The sequence below is a fragment of the Centruroides vittatus genome, unplaced genomic scaffold (genome assembly GCF_030686945.1).
Source record: "Centruroides vittatus isolate TY-2023 unplaced genomic scaffold, ASM3068694v2 contig_134, whole genome shotgun sequence".
Taxonomy (NCBI): domain Eukaryota; kingdom Metazoa; phylum Arthropoda; class Arachnida; order Scorpiones; family Buthidae; genus Centruroides; species Centruroides vittatus.
In genome coordinates this window covers 1,638,102-1,651,717 of record NW_027120852.1, presented here as the reverse complement: position 1 = coordinate 1,651,717, position 13,616 = coordinate 1,638,102, and the positions used below count along the sequence as shown (strand labels likewise).

The window sequence follows — 13,616 nt, the reverse complement described above, 5'->3', positions numbered from 1 at the left end:
CATCTTGGGTCCTTTGTAAAGTTTGGACATTCGTTGAACTTATGTTTCTTACCACAGTGGCTACACCTTTGCCTCTCAGTACAACCGTGGAAAGTGTGGCCAAATCCAAAGCAGTTGTTGAAGCACCTTATTATTAACACGTAGTCATCCATTATGATTGACCTCCAGCCAATATATATTTTCCTTCCTTCCATTAGAGTGTTCCTTAGTTTCAGGAACACCCGAACCACAACATGCCTGCCATACAGGGCCGGATTTTAGGCGATTGGAGCGATTGGTGCCAATCGGGCCCCGTGCTTGAAGGGGCCCTGCATCATGTCAAAATTTATATATTTAAAAATAGTACATGTTACAAAAATAAATATCTAGGTATATTATTATTAAAAATAAAACAACATATTTCAATATGTAAATTAACAGTTAATTAATTTTGTTATTTAAAGTTTGAGGGGCCCCGCAAAAAAAAAATTCAATCGGGCCTCGCACCTATGGGATCCGGCGCTGCTGCCATAGGTGTTGTTTCTGGGGTGTATACAATGGTTAATCATTGTGACCTTCGACCAATTCTTCCAGAGTGTACTCTTCTTGGAGATGTGAGTTTTGTTGCCAAATAAAGGGAATTAAAGCTTAGTTCACACTGAGCAAAAAGCGAATGTGAAAAGCAATTTTTTATTCGCTTAGCGAAATTGACTCTACAACCAAAAGCGATTGCGAGTTTTAAGGAGCCAATCATTTGCAAGCAAGAGAAAACGTCATCTCAAAAAACAAAATGGCCGCTTCCGATATTCTGTCGTTAACCACGTTTGTTTATTTATCGAGAATGAGTGATACCTCAAAAAGAAAACGATGCTGGGTGAGAGGAATATTAAAAATCCGTAATTACAACATTTACTCTATTGCGTAGGAAGTTTCTGTAGCCATCTTGAAAACAACAAGAACCACGTGACAACTAGCGGGAATACGATTGGTGGCGAAATTTTTTCGCTAGCGAAAAAGCTCGATGATTCCGAACTTCAAAGCGATTCGTGAAATGGTAAAATTCGCCGGAAACGACGTCACGTCTGACGTGTTATTCGCTCTGTTTTTCGCTTTCGCCAGCGAATCGTGTTCAGTGTGAACTAAGCTTAACTCCTCATTGCTTGTGCTATTAGGCACATTGAGAAGAATTACCTTTGGCAGCCTTTTATTTCTCTTGATCACCTTAACCTTTTTTGAGATGTCATGAGTTTTGATGATCCTTTTTAGGACTTTTAGATCTTTCTCATCCTGTACCTGGATGTTTAGATCCCCACTTGGAAGAGACAATATCCTATTTACCTTTCCTCCAAGGCCTTTTGGGTCAATATTACTTTGTAATAGATCCATTAACTCCTCAGTAACTGGGGTTGGCTTACCTGGGTCCATAACTGGTGTGACAATTATGCTGTGTTGAGTTTTTTGAGGGTTTTTAATTCCTTCCAGTTTTCCAAAGTTTTCCATTATCAATTTAGTTGTTTTACTGATAGTTTTAGTATTTCTCTTTAGAACTTTTGAGTAGGTACCTTTATGTAAAGGTGTTTGTGAGTTTAAGAGGATCCTGATCCTTTCCCCGAGGACCAGTACCACTCCAAATTAGCTGCTACATTCATCTGGACAGCAGCCTCCCTTGCCTGGGAACAGCTGTTTCTCTTGATTGTTTGGTTGGTATTTGGATTAATAAAGCTGAGGATGGTCTCAAATTGTGCATTGATTGAGGAGATAAGTTCCTTCTCACAAAACTGTTGTTTAGAGTCTGTGTTATCCATTGAAGCTACGAGGATGGTGAAATACTAGAGTGTAGACACCCTATGGACTTGCAGCACAGCAGAAGGCCTGAAAAAACCTTCATAGAAGAAATCAGGTGAAGAAATGAATCAATATGTGAAGATGTGAGCCAGCCGAACGGCGCGAGTCCAGTCGAGCGATGGAAGTACCAACACAGTCCCAGTAAAGGGATGAGTCAGCACGAATCAGGTGACAGCATAAAGACAGTCCAACAATATGTCTGTACAGCACTAGAAACCAATGCACTATAGTAACAATCCACCGAGAGTCGAGCCTTGCCAAATGGCTCAAACAACACTGAATGGCTATGTCGGGTGGCACATTACCAAAAGAGCGAGTGAGAAGTCGTATACCACCTGGGGAGTGGTATAATGGGGCCTAATCACGTACACCAGAAAATTGTTGAGTTCCAATAAACAGAGCATTCAGCAACAAAATGCCAAACAGCACGAGACCCTGCCAATCGGCTACAGCCACCAGGTGCGAGAACAATGCTCTTTGTTAACACGGAAATTTTAAAACCCAGATAACTTGAAGTGAGTGAAAATTACATACCATATATAAAACTAGTTGGAGAATATAAAACCGATGGCAGAGATAGCCCAAAACGAATCAAATTGCTGATGGGATCCAATTTAGGGCTAAGCCTTCCAGATACGATAACTTCCATAAATAAAGCCAGAATTATAAAAAAAAAATAATCTCACATATAGCGGTTGACTTCCTGGTCCAGCAGTGTATCACATTTAGTTCAAAACCAAAATTATCCACACAAATTTTCAATCGAAACACAGGGCGATCCTATACATGTCCACCAATTACAATATCTTAATTGTAGCATCCAAATATTTAAAAAGTTCACTGGCAAGTCACTCTTAAACATAAAAAATATAATTAGTGACAATGTGAACAAAGATGTACTAAAAGAATTATACAATTTAATATCATTAATTTTTACGGTACCATCTACCAGTGCAGTTTTTCAACCACGAAGGGAATTGGTACATTGGCAAGGAACACTCAGTCAAAAAAAGGATTGTCATCGCTAGTGTTGCATTCGATAGAAAAAAAGCTTTTAAACATTTTGATGGAATTGATGATGAGCGATTTTTATGATAATGCAATTAACGACTTTGAGGAAAAAATTGCCAAATAGAGTTAGTTTATAAAAAATAATAAAAACAAGTCCTTATATCTTTGTGTCATGTCAATTATTTATTTTAGGATTAACATAAATAAACTGTTTATTTTTGTCATTTCCAGAATTTGTTTAAATTTTTATGGAAACACAGCTTCCCTTCATAAAATGTCATGGCACACTACTGCATCAAAGTAAAGGAAACTTTTGAAAGTTGTGTTCTTTGTTTATGTTCTTGAATTTTAAAACAAGAAATTTTGTAAAAAAGGTTTTGAGGAGTATATTGTGATGCTACTGAGAGGTGTTTATATAAAACTGGAGTTTTCCTGGTTGGTAGTTTTAGTTTTTATTTATTTTGTCATTATAAAATTACTAATGCAAGGTATATTTTATGTATTTATAGCCTGAAGAGGGAATGATTTAATCTCAACTGAACTTTATTTGTTATGCATTTTATCTAAAGAAATTTTTGTCTCCTGATTAAAACAGATTTGGTTATAAGACAAACTTGAGTTTATTCTTTGATAGTCTTTACTGGAGTACCTGTAGGTTCTTCTGCATTTATAAAATATCTGGGAATCGACCAGCAAAAATTTTTGTTTGCTTTCTTAGTAAAATTTACAAATTGCATTTAAATTCAAATGTAAGAAAGACATTAAGTATGTATTATTGACTGACTGACAAAGCATTAACAAGTCTTCTTGTCTCCTATCTATTAGAAATTATCTTTTTGAATCAATTTTAACTTAATTTATAAAGAGATAATTTTCTAAATATTACAGATGATGTGTTGTTAATACTGTATATTAAGAGAATTTTTTAGAACTGCAAATTATGCAATCAGAATAATTAGTATTTTTTCCTGCACATTACTTTTGGCTTAATTAGAAAAATACTAGTAATGATGTAATTTAATAAAGTACGTGTAAAACAAATTCTAAAAATATTGTCATATTTATTTTAAAAATGTAAAATTACTTATTTGTTTTTTTGGAACTTCTTTTTCAAATCTGCTCTTGTTTGAATTGACCAAAGAAGTCCAATTAATAAAAACAAAACTATTCTTGGAATTTAGCTCACTTCTCCTTGATTCATTAAATTACAATGTCACACAGTGTCATTTTTTCTAATTGTAAAATTTTAAGCCTGTAATAAAATTCATAATACTTATTACATCAAATACAAAGAAGCTATTGTCAAACTACTTCCTCTAAATATATATAATCATGGCAATCCGAAATAGATAACATCTATTCCAAACTTGCCTGCATTCTCATGAACTCATCAATTTATGTTATTAATCACTTGAAATGTCATAATTTTATTTAGTTCACTTTTTAAAATTATTTTATATTTTACTAAAAAGTGGCAAGAAACAATGGGATTATTGCCAATTATTTACTGAAAATTTTCCATTGATTTTTAACAATCAAAAATTAATTATGACACTGATTATAAAATTTAGTCAAAGTGATAACATTAATTACTTACATCCCTAGTTTTCTCAGCTGACTTGAAAACATTTATCATCTAATTGAATTTATCTCAAGTTTAATTTTTTGTGCTAATATTAAAGAGTTACAAAATACTTTAACAATATCAGTATCACAAAATTAAATAAAAACAATTATAATTTATTGACCGTTTGCCAATAGTTACTCCTAATTTTTTGCTCTAACTAGTCTTTACAAAACGCTGCTATTTTGTCTATTTTGACATTGATATGTAGAGCTTTCCAAATTCCAACATAACAAAGATATTTTAATAAAGCTGAATAAGAGAAATCTTGGTCATTGATAAGAACAAAAATTTTTTACAAAAGAGTTAAAAATAATTTTAAAAAACAGAATAAATTGTTCTTACATTAATTTTGTAACTGTTATATTTTATCCCTTGATTGCTTTGATGATGATGCATAATTAAAAAGTTACATATTGTTTTGAATTTGGAGGAAATGAAAGTTATTAAACATTATAATTAGATAGAAATATGACAAATTTCTATTGAACTGTGTAACAAAAAGTCCACAGATATCATTTTTCTGACAGAACAAGCTCTACTGTGAAAACTGAACTGTTTCATTTGTAAATATCAAGGAATTTTTTGGTTCAATTAATAATATCAGTATTTTTCTAAAACTTATTGTCATATTATTTTACTACTATATTTATATAGAAGTTATTTTATTTGGCATATTTTACTGACATAAAACACTAACTGAGAATATGTAAAACTTCTATTCTCTGTGTTGTTTACGTAACATTTTAATTACCTGAACACATGGCACCGTGGCTTTGGTAAAGTCGAAAATGCCAATGATGTCTTCTCCGAGACGGTAAGCAGATTTCAAGATACAAAACCTCACTACTTTTCCATTTTGATTTGTGATGTTATAAAAACCTGTAAGCATATTATAATAATTTAATGCAAGTTTTGAAAAGTAAAAAATAAAAATTACAAAAAGTAATGTTTTATGTTATCACATATCAATGAATTCATGCTGCAATGAAGAGGCTGTCTGTAATTTTTATATATTACAATAAAAGTTCTATATAACAGATAGGGATTGCAATTGCTGGATCCAGCGTTGCGGATCCGCAAATACTCAATTAACTTTCTAAATAATTGCGCAAAAGTCTACGTCGTCGCGTTGCCGCTTTGCTAACTACTAGACTGCTACTAATTACTTACTCACTACTTTACTAACACTAATAATTAAATTACTTATAAATAAACTATACCTTAATCAATCCAGCAAAATTTAATAAAATAATAACGTATTCGCTTTTAACGATCTTCCTCAGTTACAAAAAAATACAACATTAACTATAGAACATAAAATGTGTTTGGAATAAATATAAAAATAATAGTGCTTAATTACATCCCATTTTTTTAAAACAAGATACATAGATGTACTGCCAGGTCTGATAATTTTCGTATTGTATACCGACGTAATTCCACTGTTTTCAAACTTTTAAGAAACGATAAAAAGAAAGAGGATCGGAATTCAACAACGGGTATATATTCGGTGCCTTTACACAACCAACGTTTCAATTCCAAGCTTGTTTATGTGGGTGCAACGATGCGCAGTTTAAAACAAAGGCTCAAGAGCACAAATATACAATCAGTAAGAACCTTGACAACACTGCGCTGGCATCATACGCAAGACAGAATGATGTTAACGTCCAATGGGATCAAGCGGCAATTATAAAAACGACGACGAATAGGCAAACGGTCAAACATCTTTAGAGATTGGAAATCTGCAAGGCGCACATGACAACTGGTTGTATAAACCATAGATATGCTGTTATTAACGGACAATGCTGGTTTCGTTGGATTTTATATACAGGGTGTTTTTTTTTTAAACTGACGGTACTCAGAGACATCTGTAGAGCAATCTAACAGCCGGACTGTCGCCAAATTTGGGAGAGTGACTAAGGACGACATGGGAAAGAGATTCTGTGACAAAAAAAGTAGTACCCAAATTTGCCAGTTGGGTGGATTTGGCACTGTTGTAGCAAAACAGCTAAGAATCTGCATGAAATCCAGCTGCAATTAACAAACACACGAATGAATAATCGGACAGCGGTTTCAGTGTAATAACGAAAGTTTAATTAATCAGCAAATAACCTTCTCCCTTCTTCAATGTGATCACCGTCCTGCTGGACAACTCATTGCATCCTGAACACCGTGTTCTCTATGGCCAACGTAACATGTCCGCAGGAATGTTCATCACAGTTCGAGAAATGTTGTCCTTCAAAGTCATCTAGTTTGGGACACTACCAAGATAGACCTCGGACTTTAAGTAACCCCACAGGAAAAAGTAACATGGGGTTAGATCCGAGGAGCGAGGCGGCCATGCAAGTGGAAAAAAGTGACTGATGACCCTTTCTTCAGTGAAGTGCTGGTAGCTTTTTCGCTACAACAGCGCCAAATCCTCCTCTACCGGCGAATTTAGATACTACTTTTTTCTTCACTGAATCTTCCGCGAAGAAAAAAAGTAGTACCTAAATTCTGTCTCTTTTCCATGTCATCCTTAGTCACTCTCCCAAATTTGGCGACAGTCCGGCTGCTAGATTGCTCTACAGACGTTTCTGAGTACCGTCAGTTAAAAAAAAAACACCCTGTATATATTTTTTCCGCTATTTATTTTGTTTATTTATCTATATTTTGTCCGTTTGGGCGTTTTCCGTTAATTTTTATATTTATTCCGAACACATTTTATGTTCTATATTTAATGTTCTATTTTTTTTTGTAACCGAGGAAGATCGTTAAAAACGATTGAAAACGTTATTATTTTATTAAATTTTGCTGGATTGATAAAGGTGTAGTTTATTTAACTTATTCTACTTCCAGTACAGTTTTATATACTGTACTTATAAATAACTACAGACTAATATGTAGAGCCTATATATGAAAACTGGTAAGACTGATAGTCACTTAGCCACTGATTATCCGTCTTTACATTATTATAATATATTAATATAAATTAAACAGTAGAATTACCTTTGCTATTATTTAACTTAAAGATTACATTATAATTATAATCTAACTAAACATTTAAAGTTAATTATCTCTATCTCAAGTGTTAAACCGAACCAAACTTAAGTTTACTACCTAAATGTGTAAGAAGTTTTACTGATTTATAGTGACCAGTCTAAATAATAAAAGCTTCTTAAGTATTTTTTTAAAATGTTTTATTTCATTAAAAAAACAAAACATAAATTGCAGGATAGATAGACAGATAACACTTTATTGCAGCAAAAATACACCCGCGCTGGATCCAGCTGGAATAATTTCAATCCAGCAAAAATCCAGCTGGATTCAAAACACTGCTGGATTGCAATCCCTAATAACAGACCACAATGGGACCAAGGAAATGAGTTTGTTATAATGAATGTCTGTTTTATTGCGATTACTCATTATTACAGATTCCTCTCTTATATCAAATAATTCCATTACTATATATTAGAATCACATTAGTACGGATCTTAACAATGGACCCGGAGACACTATCTGCAATTTGCAGCTGTTTTCTCCAACTCCAGATGCCAAACTAATGTATTTTTATCTATATATGTAAACATCCTGAACCCAATACTTTAGAAATATGACAAATGATTGCAGGATTAAACTTGACTACTTTACCATTATTATTTTAAATTAAATTCTAAGTAATTTGATACTAGAGGTATGCATTTGGCACCATCTCTAATTAAATTTAATACTTAATAATTTTTTATATACTATTTTTGAAGCCAAACAATCACTGGATTAAATCTAGCTAAATTACTGGTAATAATAATGTAGCCCGATTTAATCCAGTAATTGTTTGGTTTTTTATATGATTATAGGGCTTTGAGATGTTTATATATATAGAATGTAAATTTGTATAAATAAAAGCACTTTGAATCTGAATGATTTAGATTTCCACAAAATTATAATAATTACTTACTAGGATTTCGACGAGCAGTAATCATTTCTAAAACCTGCAGAGCAATTTCCATAGAAGATTCTTTCTGTTGACTTTGTAAAAATGGATTAGTTGGAGCAACTTGCATCTCATCACTTTCCATATGGAAATTAAAATCTGACAAGTCTTAAATTGCAACATTGCATTAACAACTTGTAATATTAATATTTACCATATTTTACATCATATAAGACATCCTATTGTGAACGCAGCATATTTGGGTAAAAGTATTTACCATATGAAAGCTTTCTTGCACCTTTGACATTCAGTCTTATTATTATTATTATTTTTTACTGTATTCCAATTAAATAATTAAAATTAAAATGCACACTTTTATTTAACAGAAAAAAAAAAGTTTAAAAATAATTAATTAATAATGAAAATATTCAACATGAATACATGCAAAATCTGCTTAGCTATAGCAAATAGTAATAACAATTTAAATATGTTTAATTAACCAATAACATTTTTATTCAAAAGTTGGGCCAGGGAGAGGTTACCTGTAGCCTACTAAAGGCTGTTTGAGAATTTATTAGCCAATGGGAGATAGCAACTTTACATATAAGATGCAGAGTGATTTTCTGAGAATTGTTTTTGGATAAAAGTTGCATCTTATATGATGCAAAATATGATATTCAAAAAATAATAACTTCCAATTATTAAAAAATATATTCTTACTGTTCAAAACAAGAACTCTTATTGGAATCTTCATCAGTTTAATTACTGCATTCACTCGCTGAGTCCCAATAGTTATCTTGTAAGCATATTTTACAGCCTGGCCTCGATAAGACGGAGGTCCTTCATTTGGAATTGTTTCTTTGTATAAATCTATTAAATAAGAATAATGTCATTAAATGGCTACATTGAATTAAATTTATAAGCAATTTTTTATAATCTTACATGTTTTGCTTTCTCCAGGAGCTAGACGTACGTCGCAAAATAAAATTTTAGGCTTGGTTGAGAGAACTATGTGACCATTTTCTCCTATATAAGAGAAAATAATAAAGAAAACATATATATCTTTTCAAATGAAAAAAAATAACAAAAAGAAACAGTCAAACTTGGTTGTAACAAGAATGGCTATACTTTAATATATTTTACTTTAAATAATCTATCATCACAAAAACCAAACACTGGCAGAAATGGTAAAAAACTCACATTAGCAAATGTTTTCTCCAAAATAAATGGACATCTTCAGGCTCTTAACATTCTAAATTCAAATCACATGAGATGGAATACCTCAATTTGAAATATGTAGGCTCATTAATTAGTGGACTGGGTACCATGGTAATCTTATAGACTGCATGATTATGAAGTGAAGCAGGTGTTCCAAACTAATGAAAGATAATCTGATTCCTTGAAATTAATGGCCGTGTTTCTTGTAGTAGCTTTATATTTTAAGGACGTAGATTCTTTTCCGTTAACTTGGAAGACTTGCTTCACTTCATCATGCAGTCTGAGATTACCAAGGTGTCCAGTCTATCAATCAATGAGCTAAAAGTTTCAAATCTAGGCACTTTATCTCATGTGGTTTGAATTAAGAGTGTGAAGATGTCCATTTAATATGGAGGAAAACATTTGCTAACCTAAGTTTTTTTTACCATTTCTGCTGGTTTTTGGTTTTTGTGATGGTAGCTTATTTATATATTCATGATTATAATGAGCAAATTTTATCCTGTATAGTACTAAGTGAGTAGGAAAACCATTAGCACCTGAATGAATTGTCTATTGAGTTATCAAAACTGTTAAAATGTTTATAAATCAAAAACTATTCACACTTTTCCAGCCAAGGATTCATTCAGTAGACAAACAAACATTTTTAGTTTATTTTATAAACCTGCCTTCAGTTGAGCTTCAAAATACAAATTCTGATGTAAATCTTTCCGTCCGATGGAGAAATTATTATTAACCAAATTGAAGACAAGAAGATATTGACGGTACAAATTGAAGATGTACTGTCACCGGGGGGCAGCTTAAAAATCTACATTTTCCAGTGTCTGTTCCAGTAAATATAAAGCAGAAACACCCCATAGGATGGATGAAAAGTAAGACGTCTGTGTGTCACCGATTCCTTTTTAGTTTTAATTGGATATTTGTGTTTTTTAAAGGACTTTTTAACTTCTGGCGGCATGTAGCCTATAAAGGAAAGTCTGTCGCCATGAATGTGTATAGTCTGGAGCGCAAAATATATGGTGGTCCCTTTTGGGCAGACTTGTCTTCAGTTTGATTAACAAATTCTGATATTAATAAAATAAAATAAAAATAACTAAAAAAGCTTAAACATATTTCACACATTATCGGTTGCAGTTTCATTTATGTAATTATTGACCACATGTTTCCTATGGGTTATTGAAAAATAACTGCCATGAGGTAGACAGATTCATAATCCTTATGGTTAATGCAACCATTTTTTAATGTGGCCTTGTATATTTCCAGCATTCCAGCATTCTTAATTTATAATCATAAAAGACTCATTTTATTATCTTTGCTTCGTTAAGATTTGCAGACAACCTGGGCACTGTGGCATACTGTCCTAAAGTAGTTATTGGCTTATTGTTATGTAGGTTGTACTTATGTTCATTGAGCCTGCATTTTAAGATTTATTTGTCAATCTGATGCACACAACTTCCCAATTACATCTTTTATCTGTGACTGGAGTTGATTATACCTCTGGGCTGTTATTATTTTCTATCATATCTTTACTGTTACACAGCAATTTGTAGACTCAGGATTTCTATGGAAGTAAAGCAAGCACTTAAATATTTGTTTGTAAATCAAAGTGAGTCTAAGATCAAAATCTACATTCATCTAGGTGTTGAATGTTGTAACTGTACATTGGTGTTTCCTAGGTGTGAATGTTTCTTATATTTGTACTCTATTTTTTGCACAAGATTTGTATTAGTGATGGATTATATCCATGTGCTAAGGCTATTTTTCTATATGTTTGAGTTCTTTCATGGAGTTCAAAATATCTGAGCAGTGTGCACATGCTCTTCTGACTAATGCTGTGAATGCTGCAATTTTATAATAATACTAGCAGGTAGGCCCGGCGTTGCTCGGGCAAAAGTAACAATAGCAAAGATTGAGATTATTACGTTATAGTCTTAAAAGAAAAAGAGTAATTTCATCAACAAACTAAGTATTTCTAAAGAAAGTTTGAATTTTAAAATTGAATGTTCTAATATTGTTCGATTTTCACGACGTGTTCTGATTATATCCTTCGATTTTCATCGAATGTTCTAAAGAAGAAAGGTCGAGAAAAACCGAACTAATCTGTTTAAATCTGAAAATCGAATGTGTTCTAACATATTACTCTTTTTCTTTTTTCTTTTTTTTCCAGAGACCGTAAATCTTGCACGTTACTTTCTCTTGTTCTCCATTGTTACTTAACACTTTGGTACTTAAATTTGGTATCTTAACTGTGTACCAAATTTCAACTTTCAACTCCTAATCACTTGGGCTCTGCACTGATTATTATTATGTTGGGTTAACCCTTCGTCACGCGCCTAGTGCCGATTCGGCACCAATCGATTTTTAATTAGTTCGTGTAAAAATTCTAATTGTCCGAAAAATCTGAAAAAATTATTACCTGTCTAATTTTTCTTCAATTTTACGATGCGCTATTCATTTTTTGCTTAAAGCGTTCCGTTATTTTTAATTAATTATTGGTGCCTAATCGGCACTATGGTGCGCGTTATCTCGGATATCAATTTTCAAATTTCCCGCCAGTCGTTGTTACAAAAAATAGCCGCAGCGGTGGCGCGCGCGTTTCTTTGTTTATAATTGCGTTATTTTAAAGTGAATTACTTCTAATAAACTGAAATTTGACCGGAAATAATTTAATTTCTTACAATGGTATTTTTTAATTATTTTATAAAGTTTTATGACACCATCACAACATTTTCCTGAGTGGAAGAACACAATTAGAAAGTTAACACTATATGAACGTATTCATTTTTTATATTACCTATTTTTCTGTATTTTTTTATTTTCTGGGTAGGCATAAGGGCTTGCTTTCACGGATTTGCAAACAGGACCTTTTGGATAAAGTATCCAACAAATTAACGACATTTATTGATATAGATATCAATAAAAGTTGTTCATTTGTTGGATACTGCATCCAAAAGGTCCTGTCTGCTAAATCAGTGAAAGAAACCCCGTATGCCTAACCTAGAAAATAAAAAAATTAACTTTTTTGCACACGCTAATTATAATTCTTGCAATACAAGATGTACTGTACATGAAGTTTTAGCATTGTATAATGTAAAATGTATAAATGAATAATAGAAATGAATATTTAAATCAAACTTCACTCGTGACTACCGGTACATATAAAGTCTAATCCAGCAACTTCAACCTTTAAATTTCTGGTACAAAACGTATGCCACGGACCCCGATGTAAAAGCGGACTTCGATAACGCCACCCTCATTAAGAAGTCGTTCAAAACGGACCACATTAGGGCATTGGAGACCCTGGAGATTTACAGAGCTACCAAATCAAGGAAATGCATTAATTACAAAGACAGCAACGTTTTATCGTACGCGTGGCGATACATCTCGGAGGTCAATCCACGATGGTAGACATGGTTTTATTTCCTGCATTGATATTTTGCGACGTTACGTTAGTAGACTCAGGTCTATTATATCAATCTTATGTTTTGCATCGTCATCGCAGGCTGGAGATGTTTGATTTTTTGAACTTCAAAAGAGTTCTATCCTCATGACATTTCATTAACGAACCTGAAGAAGATCTCAATGGAGATTCGAAAAACGTTAGTTTTTTTCTGTTAATTTTCGTCGTTTGTACCAGAAATTTAAAGGTTGAAGTTGCTGGATTAGAATATTTAAATGTATAAATAAATAATATATAATATAATTTTATTTGTATTACCAATTTATGCTGTTTATCTTAATTATTATTTATATAACTCTTGTATTGAAAGTATTAGGTTGAGTCATAAATAAGTTCCGTTTTCTAAACTGAAATTTATTTGCCAATAAAATGTACAAAAATAGACTTTAATCTAACACATATTCACCATCATTATTAATGACTTCTTGCCATTTTTCGGGCAACTTGTCAATTCCCCTTGCATAAAATTCTGGTGGTTTTGAATAAAAAAAACTCCTGGATGAACTCCTATACATTTGCAGTAACAGTTTCATTGCGTGGCAACAATTCAAAATGGATAATTCCTCGAC

General features: G+C 32.5%; 2 protein-coding genes across 2 annotated transcripts in view; both read right to left on the bottom strand.

Moving 5' to 3' along the window:
• Positions 1 to 13,616, bottom strand: part of LOC136990728 (serine incorporator 5-like) — a 217,367-nt gene that overhangs the window by 60,450 nt on the left and 143,301 nt on the right. The window lies entirely within an intron of this gene.
• Positions 1 to 13,616, bottom strand: part of LOC136990730 (RAB6A-GEF complex partner protein 2) — a 32,854-nt gene that overhangs the window by 5,554 nt on the left and 13,684 nt on the right. The window contains exons 4-7 of the mRNA XM_067289155.1: positions 9,315 to 9,398; positions 9,093 to 9,242; positions 8,397 to 8,540; positions 5,214 to 5,341 (exon numbers count right to left, since the gene is read on the bottom strand). Coding sequence (XP_067145256.1) covers positions 5,214 to 5,341; positions 8,397 to 8,540; positions 9,093 to 9,242; positions 9,315 to 9,398 — 506 coding nt within the window. The remainder of the gene's footprint in view (positions 1 to 5,213; positions 5,342 to 8,396; positions 8,541 to 9,092; positions 9,243 to 9,314; positions 9,399 to 13,616) is intronic.